This window comes from Podarcis cretensis, assembly GCF_951804945.1.
Source record: "Podarcis cretensis genome assembly, chromosome: 13".
In the NCBI taxonomy this organism is placed as follows: Eukaryota; Metazoa; Chordata; class Lepidosauria; order Squamata; family Lacertidae; genus Podarcis; species Podarcis cretensis.
The window spans coordinates 44,571,762-44,598,307 of NC_137182.1; the positions used below are offsets into that span (position 1 = coordinate 44,571,762).

The following is a 26,546-nucleotide window of genomic DNA, read 5'->3' on the forward strand; positions in this document are numbered from 1 at the left end:
TTACTCCCAGGAAAGTAAGTTTAGTTGAACTCAGTGGGGCTTATGCATGCACAGATTCTACTTAGACCTCTGAGTGGTCTAAGATGCAGCTTGACTAGTAAATCACTTAAACTACTCTTAAATTAGTTGAAAATATATTATTATTTAATATTTTTATTAAATCTACTGCTTCATTACATTTTAAGACCTTCCACCACTGCCGGGAGCATCGTCAAGGCTCTTGGCTGCTGCAGGGAAGCACAGCGCACCTCTGCTGCCATGGGGAGGTACAGTGGGGCCCCCTGCTGCCATGGGGAGGTGAAGCAAGGCCCTCTGCTGCTGCACCAAAGCATGGCACACCCTCTATCACCACAGATATGTATCAAGATATCATGATATTTAGCTGGTGATATATTGTGATGTTGAAAATTAGATATCGCCATTGATTAAGTAGTAAAATCACACTCCAGTTTTCCCCATCTTTCTTGATCCTGTGTCATTTACCCAGGAAACCAAATTAGAAGTCAAACTAACACAGAATGTACCCTTGAGGACAGCTCTGTAACACTTGCTTCACAAAGTTTTACTTTTTAAACTAGCTCCCCGGGACCAGATAAGGCACCAGCAAATGCAATTCCCATTGGAGGGGAAATGAGCAATTAAAAACTTCCACTCTCTCTCTCTATTTACTCTTGATTTACTGATCATCCTGCTTTTTAGGTAGATCTCATCCTCGCAACACACAGCCAGCAGATGGAACTCAACCAAACAGCTCCAAACTGACGCTGAGCTGAACAGAGGTTGCTGCAGAAAACCTTAAGAAATATCTGCTGGGGTTTGCAGGTGAGTGAAAAAATACTTCAGGGTGTATTAGATTTTTCCAAAGGGCAGGTCAAGGCTCTGGTATAATGAAATTTTGCAGACTTCTCCAAGGAGCTGTCCAGCAGTTTCTATCTGCTGATCTGCTCTCTCCCCTTCTCTATCTCCAGCGCTCCACATGCCTTCTGGTGGCTAGTTTGCTTCTGGACATAGGGGTAGCATAGAGACTGGTCATCATTGTAATTCTCCATCCAAAGCAACTAGAGACTATGTATAGTTCCTCCAGGATCAGAGCTGGCATGCCTCTCTATGCTGGAGAACAAAAGTGGAAGATGGCTGCTGCTCCCAAATTCTTTTTGTGGGTTTCTCATGGGCATCTGTCAGAAGACAGAACACTCAGCTAGATTACCGCAGCCTGATCTGGAATGAATCCATCCCAGCATGTTGTTAGAATACGGAGGTTAGGGAAGTGGTGTTCCTTTCTAAGGGAGAATATAAGAAGCTGAGCAATCAGAACTACCCCTCCAGATCAGACTGTGGCTCATATACACATCACAGTTCATTCCATTTCCCCACTATTTCCTGACCATCCATTTTCAAATTACATTGGCTCTTTTAAGAACTAAGGAGGAAAACAGTGTAAGTTTAGCCCCATTTCCATAATATTTGCAAATGATTTTTCTGGCAGCAAATAACATGGAAATTAGCACTAAAGCTACGTTATATTCCACTATAGTTCTGGAAGTTGTTGTGTGAAAGATCAAATATAGTGTGGAAATTAACAGTTACATAAACAATGTGTGGATGCAGCCTGGGCCATCTAGCTGAGCACTCTGTCTTCAGATGGTGCCAGATGTTCTTTGGAAGGGAATCTCAAAATAGGGCATGATAGTGTCATCTGACTGTTCATAATTCTGTCAGTTATTTCCTCTGCTTCTGAACACACTATCATGCACAGGAGGCATTGAGATATCTTTGTGTGTTCACACATTTATTTCTGTAATTTATTCTTACTGAGTATCACAATGTGCTGGGGCAACAAATTTCACAGGCTACCCATGAGATGTCCAGCTGGTTCCTTTCACTTTGCACAATAGAAAATCATGGGTGTTACATCTAAAGTGCCATCTACAGTAATACCGATATTGGCACCAAATGGGCTACTTCTACTTACTTCTACTTGCTGGTTCTACTTGCTGACTGTCTTTCATGGGCTGCAACCAAAACAGGGCTGAGAAACAAGAGGGAAGAGCCAGCATCCTCAGTGGAACCTCAATAAGTCCCCCCAAAATGTTTGTTTCTAGAAAGTGGCTTTGGTGGGTGTTATAATGGATTGGACAAAGTGAATATTAATAATAATAATAATTTATTATTTATACCCTGCCCATCTGGCTGAGTTTCCCCAGCCACTCTGGGCGGCTCCCAATCAAGTGTTAAAAACAGTACAGCGTTACATATTAAAAACTTTCCTGAACAGGACTGCCTTAAGATGTCTTCTGAATGTCAGGTAATTGTTTATCTCTTTGACATCTGATGGGATTGATTTTATATAGCAGACAGATGAAGAATCAGAAATTAGTTATTTTCTAAATCTTATTTTTCTGTCTTTCTCTTTTAAGCTCTTTTCTCTTTTCTACTCTTTCTTTCTCTTTCTCTATTTCCTTCTACACCCCCACCCTTTTTGTGTTTTTATTTTATCTAGATAAAAGTATTGGTTTGCTGTTTTTTTTAAAGGAGGAGAATATTAAGTTTTGATTTTTTCTCTATAACCCTTAATAAAAATTAAAAGTAAGAAAGTAAAAAAAAAATCTTTTAGCAAACAGCAAGGAAGCTGAATGTTGGAAGATTCAGGGCAAATGAAATCAAGCACTTCAGGAGGCAGTGATAGCCACCATAACTTTAAAAGAGGATTAGGCATATTAATAGAAGGCAAGGTCACCAATCACTACCAGCCACAATGGCTATGTTCTGCCTCCACAGTCACAGGCAGTGATGCTTCTGAACACCCGTTGCTGAAAACCTTAGGAAGTGAAATTGCTCTTGTGCTTGGAACTCGCTTTCCATGTTTGCCACAGGCATCTGGTTGGCTACTGTGAGAACAGGATGCTGGACTAGATGGGCTATTGGCCTGATCCAGCAATATTTTATTACGTTCTTACAGGGGGAGAATCCTACCTCAAAACAGCCCAGTGAGGACTGAACCTGCTCAGAGTGCCAGCAGCCTGTTAATGCTTCTTCAGGGTGGCAGTGAAGAGATGGGAAGCTAGGAGATGGGGAACAGAGAGGGAGTATCCAGGAAGAGGAGATGGCTAGCTGGGACACTCCACAGAGCACCACTCTATGATTAGACCTAACTGAGTGCTACTAAGAAACTCTACTTTCACTAACAGCAACCCATTATATGCAGGGAACAATGGGAACTGGATGCAAACAATTTTGAGGAGAAAAATCAGGGCTCCTGCCCACCCCGCATTTCTTGGAAGAGGTGGGTGGACAATGTATTGGAAGGGGAGAATGGAACCAAGGCCTGGGATGTATTTAAGAGAGATGTGAAAAGGAAGACCATTTTAGGGTGTTGATAAGATGGGGAAGGGTCATAGCACATTGGCAGAGCAATTGCTCTTCATGCAGAAGGTTCCAGGTTTAATCCTCAGCAACTCAAAGTAAGGTTGTGAATTCTCTCCTGGTTGTAAACTCTGGAAAACCACTGCCAGTCGGTGTAAACAATGTTGAAGTAAATGGACTAATGGGCTGCCTCAATAAAAAGCAAATTCCTATCTTAGAAAAGGACACCAAAAGAATATTAATTTCTGAAGAAAAATAAGATCAGCTTTTTCTTTCTCAACAATCTTTCTTACCTACACCTTTTATTAGGCGAATTAAACCCTTTTGTATTCCCCTCTCCCAGTAATTTCATTATTAACTTAGATAATGAACCTGCACTAGTTTCATTTGTTCATTTACTTTCTGCAACGTAATTTTTCTACCTCTCAAATATTGATTTTTCCCCCTTTTTTGTTTCATTGGTGTAACAAGACCTGGTCCAGAGTGCCTTCTCATCCCCCTTTGTATGCTAATAGCTCTGAATCTAAATCAGAACAAGAGAGCACAAGTCTCAACAGAGAGGCCTGGAGGGCTGTATATGGTCTCTGAACCTGATATTCCTCATCCATGCTCTAACCCAGCACTCTTAACAAACTATTGTTCCCAGTATTCCCATGGTGTGTCATTTTCTGGTTCACCTCAGGCAGCACGTTACCTTGGGCTGGTCCTGCTTTCTATAAGATTGGGAGCCTATGACCCTTCAAATATTTGTTTGGACTCTTGACTCGCATCATCCCCAGCCAGCATGCTCAGGGATGACAGGAGATGGAGTCTGACAGCATCTGAATGGCCACAGATGATACTGATTTGGATGGAGCAATAGTACGATGCAGCATATGTCACCCTATGATGTTTTTGTGGACACTGTACGAATCACTATGACAGTAGCCTCAGGACCCAGCCAAGAATAATAGCAGCTGACAAACAGATGCATCATTTGCTGATTTTACCTAAAGCTTTGATGGAATCATCTCATTACCCTTGCCTTTCTCCCTTTCCTATTTTTACAGAGATATGCACGAAGGGAATGATGTCGGCAAACCAGACAGTGGTGACCGAGTTTGCCCTGTTGGGCCTCTCTGAAACATGGGAAGTCCAGCTCATCTTATTTGTTGTCTTCCTCCTCCTCTACATTGGTACACTCTTCAGCAACATCCTCATATTCTCAGCAATTTTCAGGGATCAGCGCCTTTCAGATTCACCCATGTTCTTTCTGCTAGGTCAGCTGGCTTTCCAGGACCTCTGCCTGTCCTCCTTTGCCATCCCAAGATCCCTCTTTGATTATGTTGCCAAATGCCATGTCATCTCCTTTGATGGCTGCATGGCACAAATCTTCTTTGTCCATGTCTTTACAGGCAGCGAGATGCTCCTATTGGTGGCCATGGCCTATGACCGCTACGTAGCCATCTGTCATCCTCTTCATTATGTTTCACTTATGAGCCGGCATCATTGCATTGGGCTTGTGCTTGCCTCCTGGGCTGGTGGGCTCCTCCATGGCACTGTGCAACTGTGTTTCATCATTAATGTGCCTTTCTGTGGGCCCAATCAGGTGGACAGTTTCTTCTGTGACCTCCCCTTGGTCATCAAGTTGGCTTGCATTGACACCTACCCCTTGGAGGTCATGATGGTCACCAACAGTGGCATTTTATCACTGGTGTCTTTTGTTGGCCTGCTCATCTCATACGGATTCATCCTCTACACAGTCCGCTCCCGGGGTCCCTCTGAAGGGACCACCAAGGCTGCCTCCACATGCACCTCTCACCTTATTGTGGTCACCATGTACTTTGGGCCCTGTTTGTTCATTTACCTGCGTCCATCTGCCCGGTTCATGATTGATAAAGTTCTCTGTGTCTTCTACACCTGTGTCACCCCCTTGCTGAACCCAGCTATCTATGCTTTGAAGAACAAGGAGATGAAAGCGGCCATTGGAAGTCTGTTGGCCAAGCTTTCTGGGCAGGTTTCCGCTCAGGGCCGTCCCCACCATTAGGCAGCCTGAGTCAGCCACATCCAGCAGCAGGTCACAAAAGGCAACAAATCATTGGTTATTTGATTTATTGTTCCTCTTATGTTTATACAAGGTACAGAGAAAGTGGATAGGGAGATTTTCTCCTTTCCTAGTCCTAAAACCCAGGCTCATCCAGTGGAGCTGAGAAGGAACTATTTATTTAGAGATGGACACAGTTGATCAATGAAATTTCCTACCACAAGGGATGGCACCATCTTCAACATCTTTAGCAGATTAAACAAATTCATGGAGAATAAAGCTTATGATGGCTAGTATCAGAAGCAGTAAACCCGCAGTGGCTTGGGGAACAAGAGTGCTGTTGAGCTCATACAGCATGGCTGTTCACATGACTGATAGGGAAGGGAAATTGAGAGCTATTGAGGTCTCTTCCAACTGTACAATTCTGGCTGTATTTGTCCTGGATTTAGCTGAAGGCTCAATGAAACTGGGCCAAAATGGCATTGGGCCAAGTTGAATTCAGACAGCTCTGGATGGGCCCATGCTGGGCTGGGCCCCCAAGAGTCATCTAGAGTTGTGGGGTGGAGGGTGGGAATATTTCAAAGGACCGTTTCACCCTCCTACTCAGTTGCGGGTGGGAAAAGGCAAAGCAGCATCTCCTTTTTTTAACAATGAAATAAAAAATATTTTTAATAAATAAAACACGGATTGCTCTGCTGCAGATTTTTTTTTTTTTTTAGAATATGTGTGTGTTAAGCTATAATGACATGTTCCCTTTATTCAAAAACAGTAGTGGAATTTTCTATCACAAGGGGCACTGTTCCCCGTAATTGCAATGACTGGCTGGGTACAGAAGGGATGAGACAATTTTTCGGGCATCTATGTCCCAGGCTGTACGGAGCTTTGGGCACCAACAGCAGGTCAAACCATTTGGGTAGCTGAAGCGGAAAACTGCACAAATTCAAGGACTGTGCATTTTCATTACCCCAACCTGTGTCAACCCAGGGAAAACACATCAAGGATCCAGACTCTGATCAAATTGAGGGGAGGGGTTTGTGCTAATATTGAATTAGTTTACACACACACACTCACACACACACACACTATATGGTCAGCTATAGTAACAAACCAAGATGTATTTGTGTTTTCTTCTTATGGCAGTTAGAATGTTAATTAATAGTCCAACCTTGGAAAGACTCAAAATGGCTTACTCTGGATTACTGGGACAAGAAAGTATGGGATGTAGCCTTGATGAAAAAGCTAACTCAGCCACTACACCTGGCACAGAGTAGAAGAAAACAGACTCTTTTGCTGAAAACTAGTGGAGCTTTATAACCTTCCTTAATAAAGAAAAAGCAGGCCAGCTAGTGCCTATGGCTTTTCAAAATATACGGCGTATTTAATAGACATGTGCAAGGGTGCCAGCTTGAATAAAATATTGGGAGGCAGGTAAGCCCCACCCTACATAATTGATCACAAGACACGGCGTGCACACACAATTTGAATCTAATCAATACAAATTAAATGTCCATCAACTGGGGGGAGGGGCGCCCCCTCAAATCTTTTACTTTTGAAAGGGGCACAGGGTCCTTGGCCCCTAGGAGTTGGATCCTATTGACATGTGAATTGACTCCTGTCCAAGGAGATCCACTTTAGCTTTCTTCCATGTTGCCAACACAAACTGTTAATTTATAGTTATTGTTTGCTTACATTATGTGTTTGGTCAGTGCTTAATTTGAAGCCCCTCTAGAGAGAGTGGGGGTGGAGGAAGGAGGAGGGGTGTGTGAAAAAGAAAGTTCAAGAACACTTTTTATGTATCCACATGGTTTTTCTTTATTTTCAAAGCACTGACTGTTAATGAAGCAGCTTTCATCCCCCTCTTCCACAATGTACCTCTCTCATCTTGTCATAATATTCTCCACCCGTTACTCAGGAGGAAAGATTTGCTCACCTTCAGACAACAAGAGCAGGGAACTGTGGACCTCTAAATGTTGCTGGACCACCGCTCCCATCATGCCTGACTATTGGTTAAGCCAGCTGATGGGAATTGAAGCACAAAAACATGTGGAGAGCCACAGGTTCTGAAAACAAAGCCTTCACAACTGCTTGCCTTTCTAAATGGAACTGAAATCTGGAAGACATCGAAGCGACATATTCACATGGTATATTCCCACATGGTATATTCCCACGACACTGTTCAGAAAACTTCAGTGCCAGCCTACCTGCTGGGTGACCTTGGGCTGGTCACACTTCTTTGAAGTCTCTCAGCCCCAATCACCTCACAGAGTTGTGAGGAGGAAGGGAAAGGAGAATGTTAGCCGCTTTGAGACTCCTTCGGGTAGTGATAAAGCGGGATATCAAATCCAAACTCCTCCTCCTTTTCTTCTTCTTCTTCTTCTTCTTCTTCTTCTTCTTCTTCTTCTTCTTCTTCTTCCTAGTGGCCATTCAGTTCCATTTATTTTAGCAAGTAAATTTACTAAAATTTATTCCTCCACATACTGCTCATGTACATTATCTCAGTTGTCTTTGCAACACCTTTGTCAAAGAATCAGCAGTATTATATTGATTTGGGGTTCACAGATAAGCCATGTGTGCACTTATGTTCCTAAATGGACACCTGGTAAATGGAATAACCCAAAATGTTCTTGTTAATCTTATTATCCGCTTCATATCTTGTACACTCTTCCTTCCTTCTGATTGGTATAGTTGGATATCATTTGATTGATGGAGGTGGTGGACTCACACATTCAGAAAAAGGGGAGAAAATTACCCCCCCCCCAGTTTCTCCCCATCTTTTTTGATCCCTTGCAATGTACCCAGGAAACCAAATTAGAACTCAAACTTAGCACATAATGTACCCTTGAGATCAGCTGTGTAACACTTTCCTGAAAAGTATTACTTTTCTAATTAGCTGCAGAAAAGCAGATAAGGCAGCAGTAAATGCAACCCCCATCAGAAGAAAATGAGCAATTAATTACAATTACCAACACAAACACAAACACACAAACACACACTATTTACACCTGATTTGCTTGTTCACCCTGCCTTTTAAGCAGAGATCTCATCCACACAGGGATCTCATCCCCATACCACTCACAGGCAGAAGAAGGAACTGGATCAAGCAGCTCCATGCTGATACTGAACTGAACAGAAGTTGCTGCAGAAAACCTCAGTGGATATCTGCTGGGATTGGCAGGTGGGTGAAGAAACAGTTGAGAGTGTATTAGATTTTTCAAAAATGCTTATTTAGTATTTCAGTATTTAAAATGGAACTTGTTTATTCTAATAGGAGATCTGATTTCACTGGTCAACAACAAATTTGTTGTCTGCGTTTCTTCAGTTGATTTAGGACGAATCTGATGCGCTGAATCCAAAAATCACACTGGTTTTGCTCAATCAGGTCAAGTTTTTGAGCTATGGCGACATGTTGTTTTTTTACGTTTTTCTTCACATGTACGCTTCTGTGGAGCATTTTAGAAGAAGTTGGTGGGGGTAAAATGCCATGTCGAATAATTGTTTTGATTGGAAATGATTATTTTAATGACAAGAAGTATTCAGGTCCGATAGTTCTGGGTGATTATGTCGAAAAGGGATCAGTTTCAAGTCATAAAACCTCGAAATCTTCCATAAATTGGTGCGGCTGGGATCAACAGAAAGAACCGGAGCAGCCTCAAGTATCCTGATCTTCAATCAGCACATCGTCCTGTAGCTCATTGTGATGAAATTCCAGTGCCTATCTTCAGAGAACTTCCTGACACTAGTGACAAAGATGCCTCCAGTGTTGAAGGACATGAAGAAGAAGAAGTGGTTCTTGAAGATGATGCTCCACCTCCATTTTCCCAAAAGGAGTTGAATGATCTAGTTCGCGACCTCAGCTTGTCAAAGGACTCTGCTGAACTGTTGGCATCCAGATTAAAGGGAAAAAACCTCCTCTCTGACAGTGCTTGCATCAGCTTCTTCTGCAACAGGCATCAAGAGTACCTCCGTTTTTTCTCGGAAGAGAAGGACTTGGTGTACTGCGCAGATATTGCACAGCTTCTGCTCAAGCTTGGAGTGCCACAGTATGAACCCAAAGATTGGAGACTGTTCATTGACAGCAGCAAGCAATCACTGAAATGTGTTCTGCTGCACAATGGAAACCAGTTTGCCTCTATACCCCTGGCTCACTCGACTACACTGAAGGAGAACTATGAAGTGGTGAAGTATGTGCTGGAGAAAATTGGTTATGATCAGCATTAGTGGTTTATTTGTGTTGACCTGAAGATGGTGAACTTTTTGTTGGGACAACAGTCTGGCTTCACCAAGTACCCATGTTTTCTGTGCATGTGGGATAGTAGTGACCGTGCTCAGCATTACACGAAGAAGGACTGGCCTGTGCGGGAGGAATTGGTGCCTTGCAAAGAAAGGAACATCATCAACGACCCTCTGGTGGACAGAGACAGGATACTCTTCCCACCGCTGCACATCAAGCTCTGCTTAATCAAGCAGTTCACCAAGGCTCTGGACAAGGATGGTGACTGCTTCACTTACTTGTGCCAGGCTTGACCATGGAGAAGTTGAAAGCTGGCATCTTTGACGGTCCTCAGATCCGTCAGCTCATCAGAGATCCAGAGTTCGGAAACTCAGTGAACAAAGTGGAACTGGAAGCATGGAAAGCATTTGTTCTGGTAGTGAAGAACTTTCTTGGCAACAATAAGGCCCGAAACTACGCAAGACTTGTCAACAACATGCTGACTGCTTTCAGAAACCTGGGCTGCAACATGAGCGTCAAGATGCACTACCTATTTTCACAAATGGACCGGTTTCCTGAGAACCTGGGTTCAATGAGTGACAAGCAGGGGGAGAGATTCCATCAGGACATGAAAGAGATGGAGACCAGGTATCAGGGTCGCTGGGACGCAGTCATGATGGCTGACTACTGTTGGACTCTGAAGAGAGACCTCCCTGCCACTGAGCATTCCAGGAGTTCCAAGAAACGGAAGTTCAAGCCCTGAAGTTTGAAAAATGGTGAAGCAACATGCAATTTACGTGTACTTACCTTTATCAATGCCCACCATTCAGTTTACAGTAAACCTGACCTGATGGAGAGAAACGGATGCCATTTCCTGATTCAGCAGTGCAAAAATACCCTAAATCAGTTGTAGAAATCTAGACAACATTCAAAAAGTAAAAAATTGTTGCCCAGTGTTTTCCAATACGGTTTTGCAACTAAATAAGATGGATAACAATGTGTAATAGAAAAAGAAGCATGAAATTAGGTTAAAGGTGTGTGAAAGAAAGTAATAGAAGTGGAAAGAAATTGCAATTGAGTAGATTGGAAGTCTAACACAAAGGTGGGGTGAGGGGTGGTGGATGGTGATGGGAAAGGGAATTATCTGTGGGACTGAATGTAGGTATATTTGAATATTTTTAAGGATTGTATGAAATGTATGTTTGTATGCTTGTATATTCGCCATATGTGTGTATTAATGCTGAATTATTTTAACAATAAAAACTTTTTTAAAAAAAGATTTTTCAAAAATGCAAGTGTGAAACTCTGGGAAGAATGGCATACTACAGCTCCTCCAAGAGCTCCTCAGCAGTTTCCGTCCGCTGGTGTTCTCTTTTTCCGTCTCTTACGCCAGTGAGTCACGTGCCTTTTGGTGGCTGGATTACAGATGGATACAGGGAGAGCATGGGGACTGGTCAGCATTATTAGTATGTAATTGTTGATTCAAAACCTCCAGTACCATAGATGGAATGCCTCTGAATACCGAGACAAAGCAGTGGGAGAGGACCACTGCCAGCAGACAGAATATTGTGCTAGATGGTCAAAGCCTGCTCTAGAATGGTTCAGTCCCAGCATGCTGTTGGGATACTGAGGTTAGGGAAGTGGTGTCCTTTGCTAAGGGAGATTGTAAGAAACTGGGAAATCAGGTATCATTCCAGATCAGGCTGTGGCTTATATACACGTAGCGATTTATTCTATCTTCCTTGTGTTTTCCTTGTCATTATTAAATTTCACATTACATTGGAGCTTTCACATGATGGAAAATACACTTTTCAAATGACAGACGAATATAGCGTGGGTTCAGTCCTCAATTCCATAGTTTGCAACTGATTTTTTTCTGGCAGCAAATAAGATGGAAATTAGCACTAAAATTGTTCTATTGGCGATGGAATAAGCTGCCATGAGAGTGCATCCTCTGACCATTTATCTGAGCAATGTGTCTTCTGACAGTGCCCCCCAAAGGGGGTGTAGACCACTTCCAAGTGGTTTTCTGCTTCTCCCATGCTTTTTAGGCATGTGTCTAAGTGGTTTTGCCTTTGCCCTGCTGCTATCCTCCAGAAAACCCGCTCTTTAGTGCCAAATTGCAACAAATAGCAATCCACAGAAAACCCTATCGCTGTTTATTGCGGTTCAGTGCTAAACTACTGGTTTCCCCAGGTAAAATGGCAGGGGAAATGGAAATGTGTATGAGCACTCAGACCCCAGCCAAGAATAACAGCAATTAACACAGATACACCCTTTCCTGAGTTAACATAAGGCTGTGATGGAAGTATCTCATTATTGTCTCCTTTCTCCCTTCCCAGTCTACACAGTGATATGCAAGAAGGGAATGATGTGGGGAAACCAGACAATGGTGACTGAGTTTGTTCTGCTGGGCCTCTATGAAACATAGGAAGCCCAACTTTTCATATTTGTCCTCTTCCTTGTCCTTTATGTGGCTACACTCTTCAGCAACATTCTTATTTCCTCAGCTATTTTCAGGGATCGCCACCTTTCAGATTCACCCATGTTCTTTCTGCTGGGTCAGCTGGCTTTCCTGGACCTCTGCCTGCCCTCCTTTGCCATCCCAAAATCTCTCTTTGATTACATTGCTCAACACCAAGCAATCTCCTTCAATGGCTGCATGGCACAAATCTTCTTCATCCATTTCTTTGGAGGCGGTGAGATGCTTTTGCTGATAGTCATGGCCTATGACCAGTATGTGGCTATCTCCCATCCTCTCTGTTATGCCTCACTCATGAACCGACACCATTGCATGGCATTTATCCTTGCCTCATGGGCTGGTGGGTTCCTCCATGCTACTGTGCAACTGGGTTTCATCATTAATGTGACTTTTTGTGGACCCAATCAGGTGGACAGCTTCTTCTGTGACCTCCCCTTGGTCATCAAGTTGGCCTGCACTGACACCTACCCCCTGGAGGTAATGATGGTCACCAACAGTGGCATTTTGTCACTGGTGTGTTTTATTGGCCTGCTTCTCTCATAGGGATTCATTTTCTACACAATCTGATCCCGGTCCTCTTCTGAAAGAACCACCAAGGCTACCTCCACATGTACATCTCACCTCATTGTGGTCACTATGTACTTTGGGCCCATTGTGTTCATTTACTTACGTCCATCCAGCCAGTTCATGATTGATAAAATGCTCTCTGTCTTCTATACCTCCATTACCCCCTTGCTGAACCCAGCTATCTATGCTTTGAAGAACAAGAAGATGAAGGCTGCCATTGGACGTCTGCTCTCAAGGTTTTCTAGGCAGGTTTCCTCTCAGAGCCAGCCCTGACATTAGGTAGCATGAGGTGCTCCTCTCTGTATCACAAAAGAGCAGTAAATTGTTAGTTATTAAATTTACTGCATCTCTAGCATTTTGTACAGTGTTCAGAAAGTGGATAAGAAGTTCTTCTCCTTCTTTTCATCCAGTGGAGCTGAAAAGGACATTCTTTTTTTAGACAACATACACCTGAACAACACAATTTGCTAGCACAAGTGAGGACCATCAACTTGGAGGTCTTGTTTAGACAAGTTAACGGAGGGTAAGTATATCAATGGCTACTACTCCTGATGGCTATGCTACTACCAGTATCAGAGGCCATATGCCCTAGAATACCAATTACTTGGGGAACATGATTAGGAGAATGATGTTCAGCTCGTGTTGTGTTTGTAGGTTTCTCCTAGACATGGCTGGCCACTGTAAAAACAGGATGTTGGACTAGATGGCTGGTGATGCGTAAGGGAACAGTAGACATCTCTGTTAGGGCTCTGCCCTGGATTTGGCTGAAGGCTGAACCAAACTGGGCCAATCTGGGTTTAGGCTGTATCTGGATGAGATAGTCTCAGATTGCCCTGTATTGGGTTGGACCACCATAAGTCATCAGGAGTTGTCAGGGTTAAGGTTATAGGTGGGTAAGCTGCAGGGGTGTGTTCCCTGTGCAGAATGCCATGGTGAATCAGAACACTCGGCATTCATTCCAGCTGGTTTCAGGATGTTCCTATGCAAGCACCTTCCAGAAGGTAAGCAGTATGTAACAGAATTAAACTTTCTTGTTCTCAGCTGAATGCTCTGCCACAGATAGCTTTTTAGAATATAAGTGTGATATGCAGTGATTTATTTTGTATCCACTGGGATCTTCACTCTGCTGTTATAGCAAATGAATCTCATGTAGTGTCCAGAGCACTGTATAGCCCTGTTGTGTTGGATGAGTTTTAGTTAGTAATGCTGTGGAAGTGGACAAGATGCTTGGATCAGTCAGGACGACCACTTGTATTCTGGATCCTTGCTCTACATGGATGATAAAAACTAGCAAGGAGGGAATAGCTGGCTGACCCAGGGAGATAATGAATGCCTCCTTGTGAGAGGGGATGGTCCCTGCCTACTTGGAGAGGCAGTAGTAATACCACTCTTCAAGAAACCCTCATTGGATTCAGAAAATCTACTGGCCAGTTGCTAATCTCCCCTTCCAGGGCAAGGTTTTTGATTGGGTGGTCATAGACCAGTTCCAGGAAAGTGATTGTCTAAATCCATTTTACAAAAAATGATAAATCTTCAATAAAACTTTTACAACCATAATTTAAAACAAACAGAAGATTTAAACCACAACAGAGTCCAGGGGTCAGCAAACGTTTTCAGCAGGGGGCCAGCCCACTGTCCCTCAGACCTTGTGGGGGACTGGACTATATTTTGGAAGGGGGGAAAATGAACAAATTCCTATGCCCCACAAATAACCCAGAGATGCATTTTAAATAAAAGCATACATTCTACTCATGTAAAAACACCAGGCAGGCCCTACAAATAACCCAGAGATGCATTTTAAATAAAAGGACACATTCTATCCATGTAAAAACATGCTGATTCCCTGACCATCCGCGGAGACAGAGATTGGGCTGGATCCAGCCCCCGGGCCTTAGTTTGCCTACCCATGGAATAGACTAAAACAAATTACAACTCATACAAACTTTCTATACATCTGTATAGCTTTGTCTAAATAAAAATGTCTGCACAGACAAGAGACTCTTCATATTTAAGTAGAATTTTCTATCTCAAGGGCCACAATGACCTGCAATGACCAGTTGGTACAGAAGGAATAAGATTATCAATCAGGTATCCAGGTCCCAGTCTGTACGGAGCTATGGATACCAGTGACTTTATTTTGGTACCTAAGGCAAGAAATTGCACAAATTCTAGGGCTGTGCTCAATTCCGCCCTCATTCCCCCACCTGGGAAGATCCAGAAGAAAGCCAGCCAGTATACAGACCCAAATCAACATATGGTGCAGTGGGGTTAATATTGAATTAGTCTTAATTTAGAGTCCAAGTAAATATATGGTCAGATATAGGAACAAACCAAGATGCTACTAGCAAGAAATTAATTGTTTCAGTACACACTGAAACAGACTTGAAGCCCATACTGAAGGGAGGTTTCAACCTTGTGGACTTTTCTCCACTCTTAGAAGGATGGATGGGGAAGTCCAAATTTGACTTCTCCTTACTTATACCTCTGTAAGTCCAATACAGGTCACTGGATTCTATTCTAATTTCTTGGGGTTCCTATAACTAAGGGTTATGCACATTCGTTTTGTTTTGTCCTTTTAAATGACTCTTATTCTTTTGATTTTTGAGTGTGCATGTATTAGGATACTAGGATTAAAAGAAACCTGTGACTGTACTGCACTGATTAGATTGTAACAACTGAGATCTCTTTTTTCCAAGACCACAGTGTAATAAAAGTTTGCTTTTGAAATTCTCTGTGTTGTGAATTTCTTGGTTTGGAATTGTTTAGGCACACATTCAAGGCATCATGTGTTTGACTCCCACAACATATCCACCTCTCACACGTGTGTGTTTTGGGGTTCATGGGTGAATCATATATGCACATATGTTCCTAAAGGCACATGTAATATTAGTGGTGGACTGCCTGAGCACTTGGGAAATAGGATGGCCACAAATTATCTTGCTAATCTTGTCATCCACTTAATAACATGTCCTTCCTTCCTTCTTTCCTGATAGGTACAGTTGGATATTAGTCAATTGCTGGAGGTGGTGAGATCACACATTTGGAAAATTTGTGGGGGAATCAAACCCTTGCTTCTTACCACCTTTTTTGATCCCTTGCCATCTACCCAGGAAACCAAACCAGAAGTCAAACGAACACACAGTGCACCCCTGTGGACTGCTGTGTAGCATGTTCCTTAGTGACAAATAATTACTTTTTTCTCTACCTCCCCAAGAGCAGAAAGTGCAGATAAGGCACCAACGAATGCAGTCCCCTTTCAAAAAGAATGAGCAATTAATCGTGCGCACATACACACACACACACACACACACACAATTTACTCTTGACTTGCTGTTCAGCCTTTGGAGCAGATAGATCATCACCAGAGATGTCTCACGTGCATAGCACTCACAGGCAACAGATGGAACCGGATGAATCAGCTCCAAACTGATGCTGATCCTGAGTAGAAGAAATTGCTGCTGAAAACCTCAAGAAATATCTGCTGGGATTTGCAGGTGGGTGAAAAAATAGTTGAGGGTGTATTAGATTTTTCCAAAATGCAGGTGCGAAACTCAGCAGAAAATGACATATTGCAGACTCCTCCAAGGAGCTGTCCAGCAGTTTCTATCTGCTGATCTGCTCTCTCACCCTCTCTATCTCCAGAGCTCCACATGCCTATTGGTGGCTAGATTGTTCATGGGCATAGGGGCAGCATAGAGACTGATCATCATTGTTGGGATGCAATTCTCCATCCAGAGCACTGGAGACTATACATAATACCTCCAGTATCGAAGGTGGCATGCGTCTCAATGCTGGAGAACCACAGTGGAAGATAGCTGTTGCTGCTTTCAAGTTCTGTTCCTGGGTTTCTCATAGGCATTTGTTTGACTGCTGTCAGAAGACAGAACACTCAGCTTACCACAGCCTGATCTGGAATGGATTCGTCCCAGCATACTGTTGGAATACTGAGGTTAGGGAAGTGGTGTTCCTTTCTAAGGGAGAATACAAGGACATGAGAACTCAGAACTACCTTTCCAGGTCAGACACTGGCTGTTATACACATAGCGGTTCATTCCATTTCCCCAGTGTTTCCCTGACTGCTAATTTTCACATTACATATACAATGTAAAAACCACATCCAGAACTATAGAAGGGTATAGCAGATGTTTAGCCCTTGCTTCTGTATTATTTGCAAAGGATTTTTTTCTGCCAGCAAACAGCACAGAAATTAGCACCAAGGTTTTGCTATGTTCAACTATAGTTCTGGAAGTAGCTTTTGTGTTGTGTGAAAGCTCAAATATAATGTGGAAATGAACAGTTAGAGAAATGTCAGAGAAATGGAATAAACTGACATGTGAATGCAACTTATGACCAACTAGCTGAGTACTCTTTCAGCTGCAGGAAAATGCAGGAGGGGGGGAGAGTGCTTTTCTGTGCAGGTCTCCTTTGTGGGTTTCCCAAAAGAGTTTGTTTGGGCACTGTGAGAGCAGTACACTGGATTAGATGAGTCATTGGCCTGATCCAAGAGGGTTCCCTGGTCTTCTTAAAGAGGGGAAACAAAATCTAACTCAAAACAGCCCAGTGAGGTCTGAACATGCCCAGTGGTCACAAGAGTTCTAACATCCTTTTCTGGGATTGTGTGGTGGCAGTGGGGAGATGGAAAACTGGGAGGGGGAGAATGGAGGGGAGAGATGGGTAGCTGGGTAGCTAAGACACTGAGACACTCCACAGAGCAACATTTTCTTCTCTTCTCTTCTATTAACGTCTACAAAATTAGATCCGTCAGAGTGTCACCAAGAATAGATAACTGTGGCAACTCTACTTTCATTTCCAACAACCTTTTATGTGCAGGGAACAAGGGGAGCAGGGTTCAAACAACTGTGAGGAGGGAAAAGGTCTGGGTTCAAACTCACCATCCCACATTTATTGAAATATACCTTATTAGAAAGGGGGGGGTGGAACCAAGGTCAAGGATAGATGTGAAAAGGGAGGAGGAAGCAAAAGTTAAACCTCAGTTGGGCGTACAATTTTAAGGCCAGTCTTTAAACAGCACAATAGGAGTCGATGCAGTTTAGTAATGAAGGTAGACAAAGGGGTGCATTCAACGTCTGTCATATCTGCTTCTCACAGTGCTGAGATCCACTTTCTTTCACCTGACCCAGTAGTGGTGGAGGTGGTGCTGAATAAAAGCTGCATTGTGAGGGCACAGCTCCTGCTTTCTTCTTCATGGTCTCCTCCAGAGGCTAACATCCCCCTAGAATCTTATTCAATCTCCTCCTTCAGGAGCTCTGAAGAGTTCCAATGGCCTTTCTGTGTTCCAGGCACCCCATAGGGTTATATTGCCTTTTGGGAAATGGTCTGTTTCTTAGGAAAATGTATAGTTGGTGTGCAGACAAAACTTTAGGAAGGACAGTATATTTTAGAGGAATTGATAAGATGGAGAAGGGGCCTAGCTCGGTGATGAACCATCTGATCTGCATTCAGAAGGTCCCAAGTTTGATCCCCAGAATTTCCAAGTAGAGTTCATCACAGACAGAGTCTCTTGTCTGAATCCCTGAAAAGCCGCTTCCTGTCAATGTAGACAAGTACTAAGCTAAATGGACACTATCTGACCCAATATATGGCAGCTTCTGATCTTTCTAAAAGACAAAAAAAACCCTACACTGCTTTTCTGAAGAAATATAAAATTGACTTTCTCCTTTCTCAACGAACTTGCATTCCCACACATTTTATTATGGGAATTTCACCCTTTGGCATTTACAGGGACAGGAATTCAATTCATTCTGTTATTGGCATTCAAAAGATGAGGTGAAGTCTGTACAGTTCAACCGCCCTGAGATCTTTGAATGAACGGTAGTATATAAATTTAAATATAAAGAGGGGGGAATAAAGAAAAGACCTCAAAAGGAAAAAAAATGAAAAGGAATAAAAGGAAAGTCAGTGGGCATGGGAGAAAGTAAAGAAATAAAAAAAATCTGTTGGGAGGGAAGTTACTTCATTCCCATGACTCCTATTACTATGTCTCTATTTCAGTTTGGTTGTTTATGTTTAACCTTTGCAATTCACCTCCTTTTGGAACCTGCACTAGTTTTATTTGTTCATCTATTCTCTGCAACATTCTTTCTCTATTTCTCAAGCATTGATTTGACATACTTCTTTTTTTACTCTAATAATGTTACAAAATGTGGTCCAGAGTGCCTTCTTTTATTCAATTCCCTTCTTTTATTCAAAACATGAGGGAGTATGATTGCAAGTTTCTCAATATGGTGTCCATTTCTAAGCAATTTCTCACTTGTCCAGTACCTAAGCCTGATGGTTTCTTTGACACACAACTGATGGACCTGAGCAAACTGCACCTTGGATAGTCAGACTTTCTTTTTTGTGGCATGTATAATTTATTCATTGCTCCAACTATGACTCAATGTAAGGCAGTAACATATAAATAAATCAAAGACAGGAAACCTATGACCCTTCAGATGTTGGTAGGACTCATCCACAGCCAGCCTTGTCAGTGGTCAAAGAGAAAGGAAGTTGGAGTTCCGCAACACCTGAAAAGCCACATATTCTCCATCCCTGGTTCCTCATACAAACAATAGTAAGTTAGATCGGGGAACAGTCTGAATCACTATAAGTCCTGCAATAATGTGTTATACATTTACACATGTACACATGTTAATGTGTTATACATTTGATGTTAGCCGCTCTGAACCCGGCTTCGGCTAGGGAGGGCGGGATATAAATAAAAATTGTTGTTGTTGTTGTTGTTGTTGTTGTTGTTGTTATTTATTAATGTATGGACCACTCAGACTGGAGTCTCAGCACCCAGCTGAGAAGAATGACACACAAGACACACCCTTTGCTGATTTCACCTAAAACTGTGGAGCAAGTATCTCATTACTCTCTCCTTTCTGCCCAATTTCCACAGTGATACATAAGGAGGGAATGCTGTGGTCAAACCAGACCCTGACAACCGAGTTTGTCCTACTGGGCCTCTCTGAAACCAGGGAATTCCAACTCATCTTATTTGTCTTCTTCCTCTTCCTCTACATTGGTACTCTCTTCAGCAACACTCTCATCATCTTCGCGATTTTCAGGGATCACCGTCTTTCAGACTCACCCATGTTCTTTCTGCTGGCTCATTTGGCTTTCCTGGACCTCTGCCTGTGCTCCTTTGCCACTCCAAGATCTCTCTTTGATTACCTTGCCCAGCACCATGTCATCTCCTTCCATGGCTGCATGACACAAATCTTCTGTCTCCACTTCTTTGGAGGCATTGAGATGCTCCTGCTGATTGTTATGGCCTATGACCGGTATGTGGCCATCTCCCATCCTCTCCGCTATGCCTCACTCATGAACCGACGCCATTGCATGGCACTTCTCCTTGCCTCCTGGGCTGGTGGACTCCTCCATGCTACTGTGCAATTGGCTTTCATCATTAATGTGCCTTTTTGTGGACCCAATCAGGTGGACAGCTTCTATTGTGACCTCCCCTTGGTCATCAAGTTGGCCTGCACTGACACCTACCCCCTGGAGGTCATGATGGTCACCAACAGTGGCATTTTATCACTGGTGTGTTTCATTGGCTTGCTTCTCTCGTATGGATTCATTCTCTACACAGTCTGCTCCCGGGGTCCCTCTGAAGGGACCACCAAGGCTGCCTCCACATGCACCTCTCACCTCATCGTGGTCACCATGTACTTTGGACCTATTATGTTTATTTACTTGCGTCCGTACACCCGGTTCATGATTGATAAGGTACTCTCTGTCTTCTACACTTCCATCACCCCCTTGCTGAACCCAGCTATCTATGCTTTGAAGAACAAAGAGATGAAGGCTGCCTTGGGAAGTCTTTTGTCAAGGCTTTCTGGGAGGGTTTCCACTCAAGGCCAGGCCGGCCATTAGGCAGCTTGCAGAGGCCCCCTGTGATGGCTGACACAAAAAAGCAGCAAACTTTTATTTTATTTACAGTTCCCCTTGCACACAAGGTGTGGGTAAAGTGGACAGGGATAAGTTTTCCTCCTTCTCTCCTAATTCCAGAACCCGGGCTCATCCAGTGGAGCTGAAAAGGAAGCACTTCTTTACACAGCACACTACCACAAGTGAAAAATACACATGGACTTATAAAATTAGCATTTACTTCCATCAACCTCTCTGAACGGCCCTGCGCCCTAATGGTGATGCAAATCACCCTCTCCTTGCTGATCAGTTTGACCATCGGCAGGGAAACTGCATGGCTGTGGAGAGGGAGAGAGTTGAAGTGACCATAGCCCCTGGTCAGTTGGCAAAGGATGAATATGGCCTTCAGGACAAAAAAGAGTCAGCTTTTTATATTTAGGCAATCTCAGTCTTTCAGTCTGCCAAGCACATCAGCTGTTTTGAAATAGGCAGTTTTAATAAATATATTATTCCTTGACTGCGTTACGTTACATTGCATTGCATTTATACACCATCTTTCTGCCCAAACACCAAAAGTGGTTTGATATTTTATATAAACCATTGGTTTATTCCTTAGGCATTTCAGTGGTTTGGGTTACTTATTGCAAGTACTGTTGTTTTACTCCTAGAAGATATAATATGCTGTCACAACACAGCAGACAGCCCTAGCTGTACACAAACTCTCTTTTAATGGGTGAACATGCACTTTGACAGCATTCCCAAGGGAAAATTCACCAGTATTTTCTTTTGTGTCTTTAGGAGTAGATTTTTAAAAGAAAATTCTACCTGGACACGGAGAGCCTATTGTTTGTGAAGACATGGAACGTTTTATCATAGATTCTTAAAATGAAATAAGGAATGTGTGGCAGTACAATCTCTCTTGTTATGAAATATTTTTTATTTTATAGTTTACAAAAAAAAATAGGAGGGGTGTAACAAAACAAAGGGCCAGAAGGTTTTAATTGGTCCATTAGGTTTTATTTATTTTTAAAGCATTTTTAATGTAACAAATATCAGCACCCTTCCATAATATACCCTCTCTCGTTTTCTCCTTTGTCATAATATTCTACACTCACTATTTGCGAGGAAATGCCCTTTAAGAATTGCTCCCCTACAGGCAAGAGCAAGGAACCTGTGACCCTCCAAATATTGCTAGACCACAACTCCCATCATCTCTGATAATTGGTCATGCTGCCTGGGGCTGATGAGAATTGAAGTCCAACAGAATCTGGAGAGTTACAGGTTCCCTGTGCCAGCCTTGGGTCACCTTCCACACATCTGTGTTTAATGCTGGGCACAGCACTTAACAGCCAGTCAAAACCTTCTTTCCTTCACAGCCACTAGCCCAGGGGTAGGCAACCTGAGGCCCATGGGTCAGATGCAGCCCAATCGCCTTCTCAGTCTGGGCCACAGACGGTCTGGGAATCAGCATGTTTTTACATGAGTAGAATGTGTCCTTTTATTTAAAATGCATATCTGGGTTATTTGTGGGGCATAGAAATTCGTTCATTCCCCCACCCCCACCCCCCCAAAAAATATATAGTCTGGCCCATCACATGGTCTGAAGGACAGTGGACTGGCCCATGGCTGAAAAAGGTTGCTGACCCCTGCACTAGCCTACCTAAATGGAAGTGAAATCTTGAAAAAACAGCAGTATATTCAAAGCCTTCTGACCGGCTTCGTTGTATTCCAATCTGGCCATTTACGAAGCATCAGTGCCTCCTAGTGGCCCTTTAGTCTCATTTATTTTTGGAGCTTCCTTTGCAGGAAGCTCACAAATGTTATCTCAGTTGTTTCTGCAACTTCCTTGTAAGATGGATCATTATTGTGACATTTGTGCTAAGCTTGTGAGCATGATGCTTTGAATAAAATCACTATGGTGATTTTTTTTGTGGATAGCCAGTCAAATTCACTCCCACAAGATGATTATCAACCCAGATGGCTTTAAAAGAGGATTAGACAACTTCATGGAGGTTAAGGCTATCAGTGGCTACTAACCCTAATACAGTGGTGCCTCGCAAGACGAAATTAATCCATTCCGTGAGGCTCTTCGTATAGCGGTTTTTTCGTCTTGCGAAGCAAGCCCATTGACAGGTTAGCGGATTAGCGCTATTAGCGGTTTAACGGCTTTTAGCGGATCAGCTGATAAGCGGCTTATCAGCGGATCAGCTGATAAGCGGCTTAGGGCTTAGGAAAAGGGGGGGAAAGGGAAAAAACCCCGCAGGAACTCGTAAGACATTTTCGTCTTCCGAAGCAAGCCCATAGGGAAATTCGTTTTGCGAAGTGCCTCCAAAATGGAAAACCCTTTCGTCTAGCGGGTTTTCCGTCTTGCGAGGCGTTCATCTTCGGGGCACCACTGTAAGTATGTTCTACCTCCACAGATGGAGGAAGTATGCCTCTGACCAGTTAATAGAAATAGCAAGTTGGAAGAAGGCTATTGCACCCAGGTCCTGTGCAATAATCACAGGCATATGGTTGGCCACTGTGAGAGCAGGAAGCTTTGGGCTCATTCAGCGGGTACTTACTCCTTTTCTTCTTTAAAGGGGGGGGGGTATAACCCGATGAGGACTCCCATTCCTATTCCCACCCTGCCATCAGCCACAGAATGCCAACCGCCTGTTATTGTCAGCTCCTAAGCAAATGAAAGAACAGCAGACCATACAGAAGTCAGCTCACACATAGCCTAAGCTAAGAGTTTCCTAATCTAGAGCAAAGTCACGCTGGTAAATTTGGAAGCAGAGTGGACTTTGACAGGATGGTTGTCACAGTCCGGTTCACGGGCAATCAAAGTCCCAGCTGGGGACATCAGGACCGGGGGCAAGATGGCAGGGTGGGAGCAGGAACGGGATTCCAGAAGCCAGGAAGCCAAGGGTCCGAGGATCAGGAAGCAAGGAGTCACAAAGTCAGGGGTCCAGGGATCAAGAAGCAAGGAGTTACAAAGTCAGGGGTCCGAGGATCAAGAAGCAAGGAGTCAAGGAACAAAACACAACAAGGCAGGGAACATGTTGCTCTGGCAAAGAGCCGAAGGGAAATGCTGACCTTATATCCCTTCCCAGCTCTTGCCACCAGGTGCTGTGAGTTACCAACTGGCCTCACCTAGGTTGCCATGCTTTGCCTCTTCAGAACAAACTTAGGAAGGCCCCAGTCCTGCAAAGTCCTACTGGTCACAGGGCCTGGCTCCTACATGCGCTCCTGACAATGGTGCCCTGAGCAATGATAAAATTTGGCACCCCCTCTAAATATTTCCTATTTTCACAATAATTCCTTTCAGTAGAGTTGCTTTTTTGTGGATCTACTCAAAAGGCTGACAAAAACAGAAGTTGTTGTTGTTGTAATGCACCCTCTTGCCTCAGCACCCTGTGCAGGGGGACTACTGCCCAAAATCCAGTGCTGCCGTTGGCCTCATTTGTTTCCCTGCTCAGTTTTTCCCTCCCTTGGGATAAAAGAAGGGCACAGAAGGGCACAGGAGGCACAGATGCAATTTCTCAAGCTGATTTCTAGTTTTTAACAAGGTCCCCAAGGTATGGAGCTGGGCTCACCTCCAGGGCCATCATGAGAACAAGTCCTGTTCTTCCTTCAGTGAGCAACATACCTCCTGGGCTCAGAGAAGATAAAGATGTGAGCAGTGATACAGACCTGAGAACGGGGGGGGGGGGGATACCTTCCCTATCCCACCGAAGAATGTGGATGCTACGTTGCTTTCAAGAAACCTTCGTTCTCCAGTTCCCTTCTACTTTTCCTAATGCCTCCCATTCTCCCTTTATCAATGGGAACCAGGTAAGTGTCTGAGCTAGTTCTTGGTTTTGGTAATATTTTTAATCTCAGAAATCCCTTTGTCTGTGAACAACACCCATTATTCCAGAACACCAAACCTGTTCCCAACTGTATGTGTTTGCTGTCAAATCTGTTCCCAACTGTATGTGTTTGCTCCAATCTCTTGAGTATTTGGGCTCCTCCAGATTCCTCATTCATCTTGATTTGCTTGCACAAAGCTTATGCAGAAGTTAGATTGAGCATTTTTTCTGATTTGTTGTGGGGCAGTTATATAACCACAAGCAATCTAACTTCATTTGTCTTAATTTTCTTGTGGGGCTTTCATGCATCTTCATGTTAATCATTTGTTCACCCCGTACTTTTGAATGCAATTCCACACCACTTTCCAAACTGCAAACAGTCCAATTCTTTTTTTAAACTGGATTTGTTGTGCTAGGACAACAGAGCCCTTAAGTCAACTTTAGTTGTGCAAACTTAAAGTTCTGTTTTGTGTTTGTCAAAATACTGACATTTTGGAAGTGTCATTTGTCCGGGCTGAACAATGGAGCTGGAGACGCTCCTTCAGGTATACAGGGCCAAGACAATTTAGGGCTTTAAAGGTCACCACAAGGACTTTGAATTGTGCTTGGAAATGTACTGGAGTGCCACTGACCTTTCCCCTGTTTTTTGTTTTTTAAAAACCAAGAAAGTGGATAATGAGTGCCTTTTAAAAATGGCAAGATTCACTCTGATTTTGCTCATATTTACTCCTTGTATCCCCCCATCCCAACTCTTGGTTGCAGCAGATGGAAGCCGCAATATGGAACATGGGAACCAGTCCATGGTGACAGAGTTTGTGCTGCTGGGACTCTCACAGGCACGAGAGGCTCAGCTCTTCCTCTTCTTCCTCTTCCTTCTATTCTACTCTCTGATCCTTCCCGGAAATATCCTTATCATTGTGACTATCCAGAGTGACCCACGACTGAGCTCCCCCATGTATTTCTTCTTGGCCAACCTGGCATTCCTGGATATCTGCTACTGTTCCGTCACCCCACCCAAGATGCTCTCTGACTTCTTCTACAACAGCAACACAATCTCCTACAGGGGCTGCATGGCCCAGCTCTTCTTTCTCCACTGGCTGGGGGGAACCGAGGTCTTCCTCCTCCTTGGTATGGCCATTGACCGCTATGTGGCCATTTGCCACCCTTTGCATTATGCCAGCCTGGTGAGCATTCCAATCTGTGGGGCCATGGTAGTGGTATTCTGGTGCTTAGGGTTTGTTCACTCCATCATCCAGGTGGCTCTCATAATCCCACTCCCCTTCTGTGGCCCCAACAAGCTGGACAATTTCTTCTGCGACATCACCCAGATTGTCAAATTGGCTTGCACCAACACCTATGATTTGGAGTTCTTTATGTTCATCAACAGTGGCCTTTCAGCTCTCATCAGTTTCACCCTCCTCATCATCTCCTACGTGGTCCTGCTCTTCAAGGTGAGGATGGGCTCCACCGAAGGGAAGAGCAAAGCTGCATCCACCTACATCACCCACATCATCATCGTGGTTGTCATGTTTGGCCCTGCCATCTTCATGTACTGCCGCCCATTCCAGGACTCCCCTCTGGACAAGCTGGTTGCTATTTTCCACAGCACGGTCTTTCCCTTGCTGAACCCCATGATCTACACACTGAGGAACAAGGAAATCAAGCATGCCATGTGGAGGTTGTTGGGCAAACGTTGGCCTGTGGATTGGCCAGGATCAGTATAAATTCCAGGAGGATTCTGGGATCCTGGCCTATGCTCTTGCCAGGTGCACAGAGCAATGGTTCTGTTCCCCAACTCAAGCAACTGACTTAAGCATCACAAACTCATTTGGGATTCAGCATGGCCACCAACACCCCAGCATAGCCATGAGGGGTTCTCAGGAAGATGACTTATCAACAGTGGAGGCCAACCTCAGTCTGCTGTCAGCCAGCCCCCACTTGCTCACTTGCAACCAGCCTACGGGGACTGACCCTTCCTAGAAGATTCATCCTCCTTAGTCTCAGTGTTACCATTGTAGATGACAGAAGGGATGAGGACGAGGACAAAACTAGAAATACAGCAGTTGGTTCTGCCTCAGCCAATCATTGGCTCTGAGTCAACGCAAGCTTGGCCTCCCTGCCTTCTATCCTACCAGTTCCAGTGAGCACCAGCGGCAACTGCTTACAAAGTCCTATCCTTAAATTGGAGATACT

General features: G+C 43.7%; 2 protein-coding genes across 2 annotated transcripts; both read left to right on the plus strand.

The window, feature by feature from the left end:
• The first annotated feature begins 19,417 nt into the window (after window positions 1-19,417).
• On the plus strand, window positions 19,418-20,552 carry LOC307202017 (olfactory receptor 4K3-like). The gene has a single exon (XM_079951637.1). It carries the CDS (start codon window positions 19,567-19,569, stop codon window positions 20,524-20,526), a length of 960 nt encoding a protein of 319 aa, XP_079807763.1. The 5' UTR covers window positions 19,418-19,566; the 3' UTR covers window positions 20,527-20,552.
• LOC307200482 (olfactory receptor 4N5-like) lies at window positions 20,302-26,077 on the plus strand (the record flags this gene model as incomplete). Its single annotated transcript, XM_079949020.1, has 2 exons — window positions 20,302-20,379; window positions 25,116-26,077. Exon 2 carries the CDS (start codon window positions 25,133-25,135, stop codon window positions 26,075-26,077), a length of 945 nt encoding a protein of 314 aa, XP_079805146.1. The 5' UTR covers window positions 20,302-20,379; window positions 25,116-25,132.
• Between the last annotated feature and the right edge of the window lie 469 nt (window positions 26,078-26,546).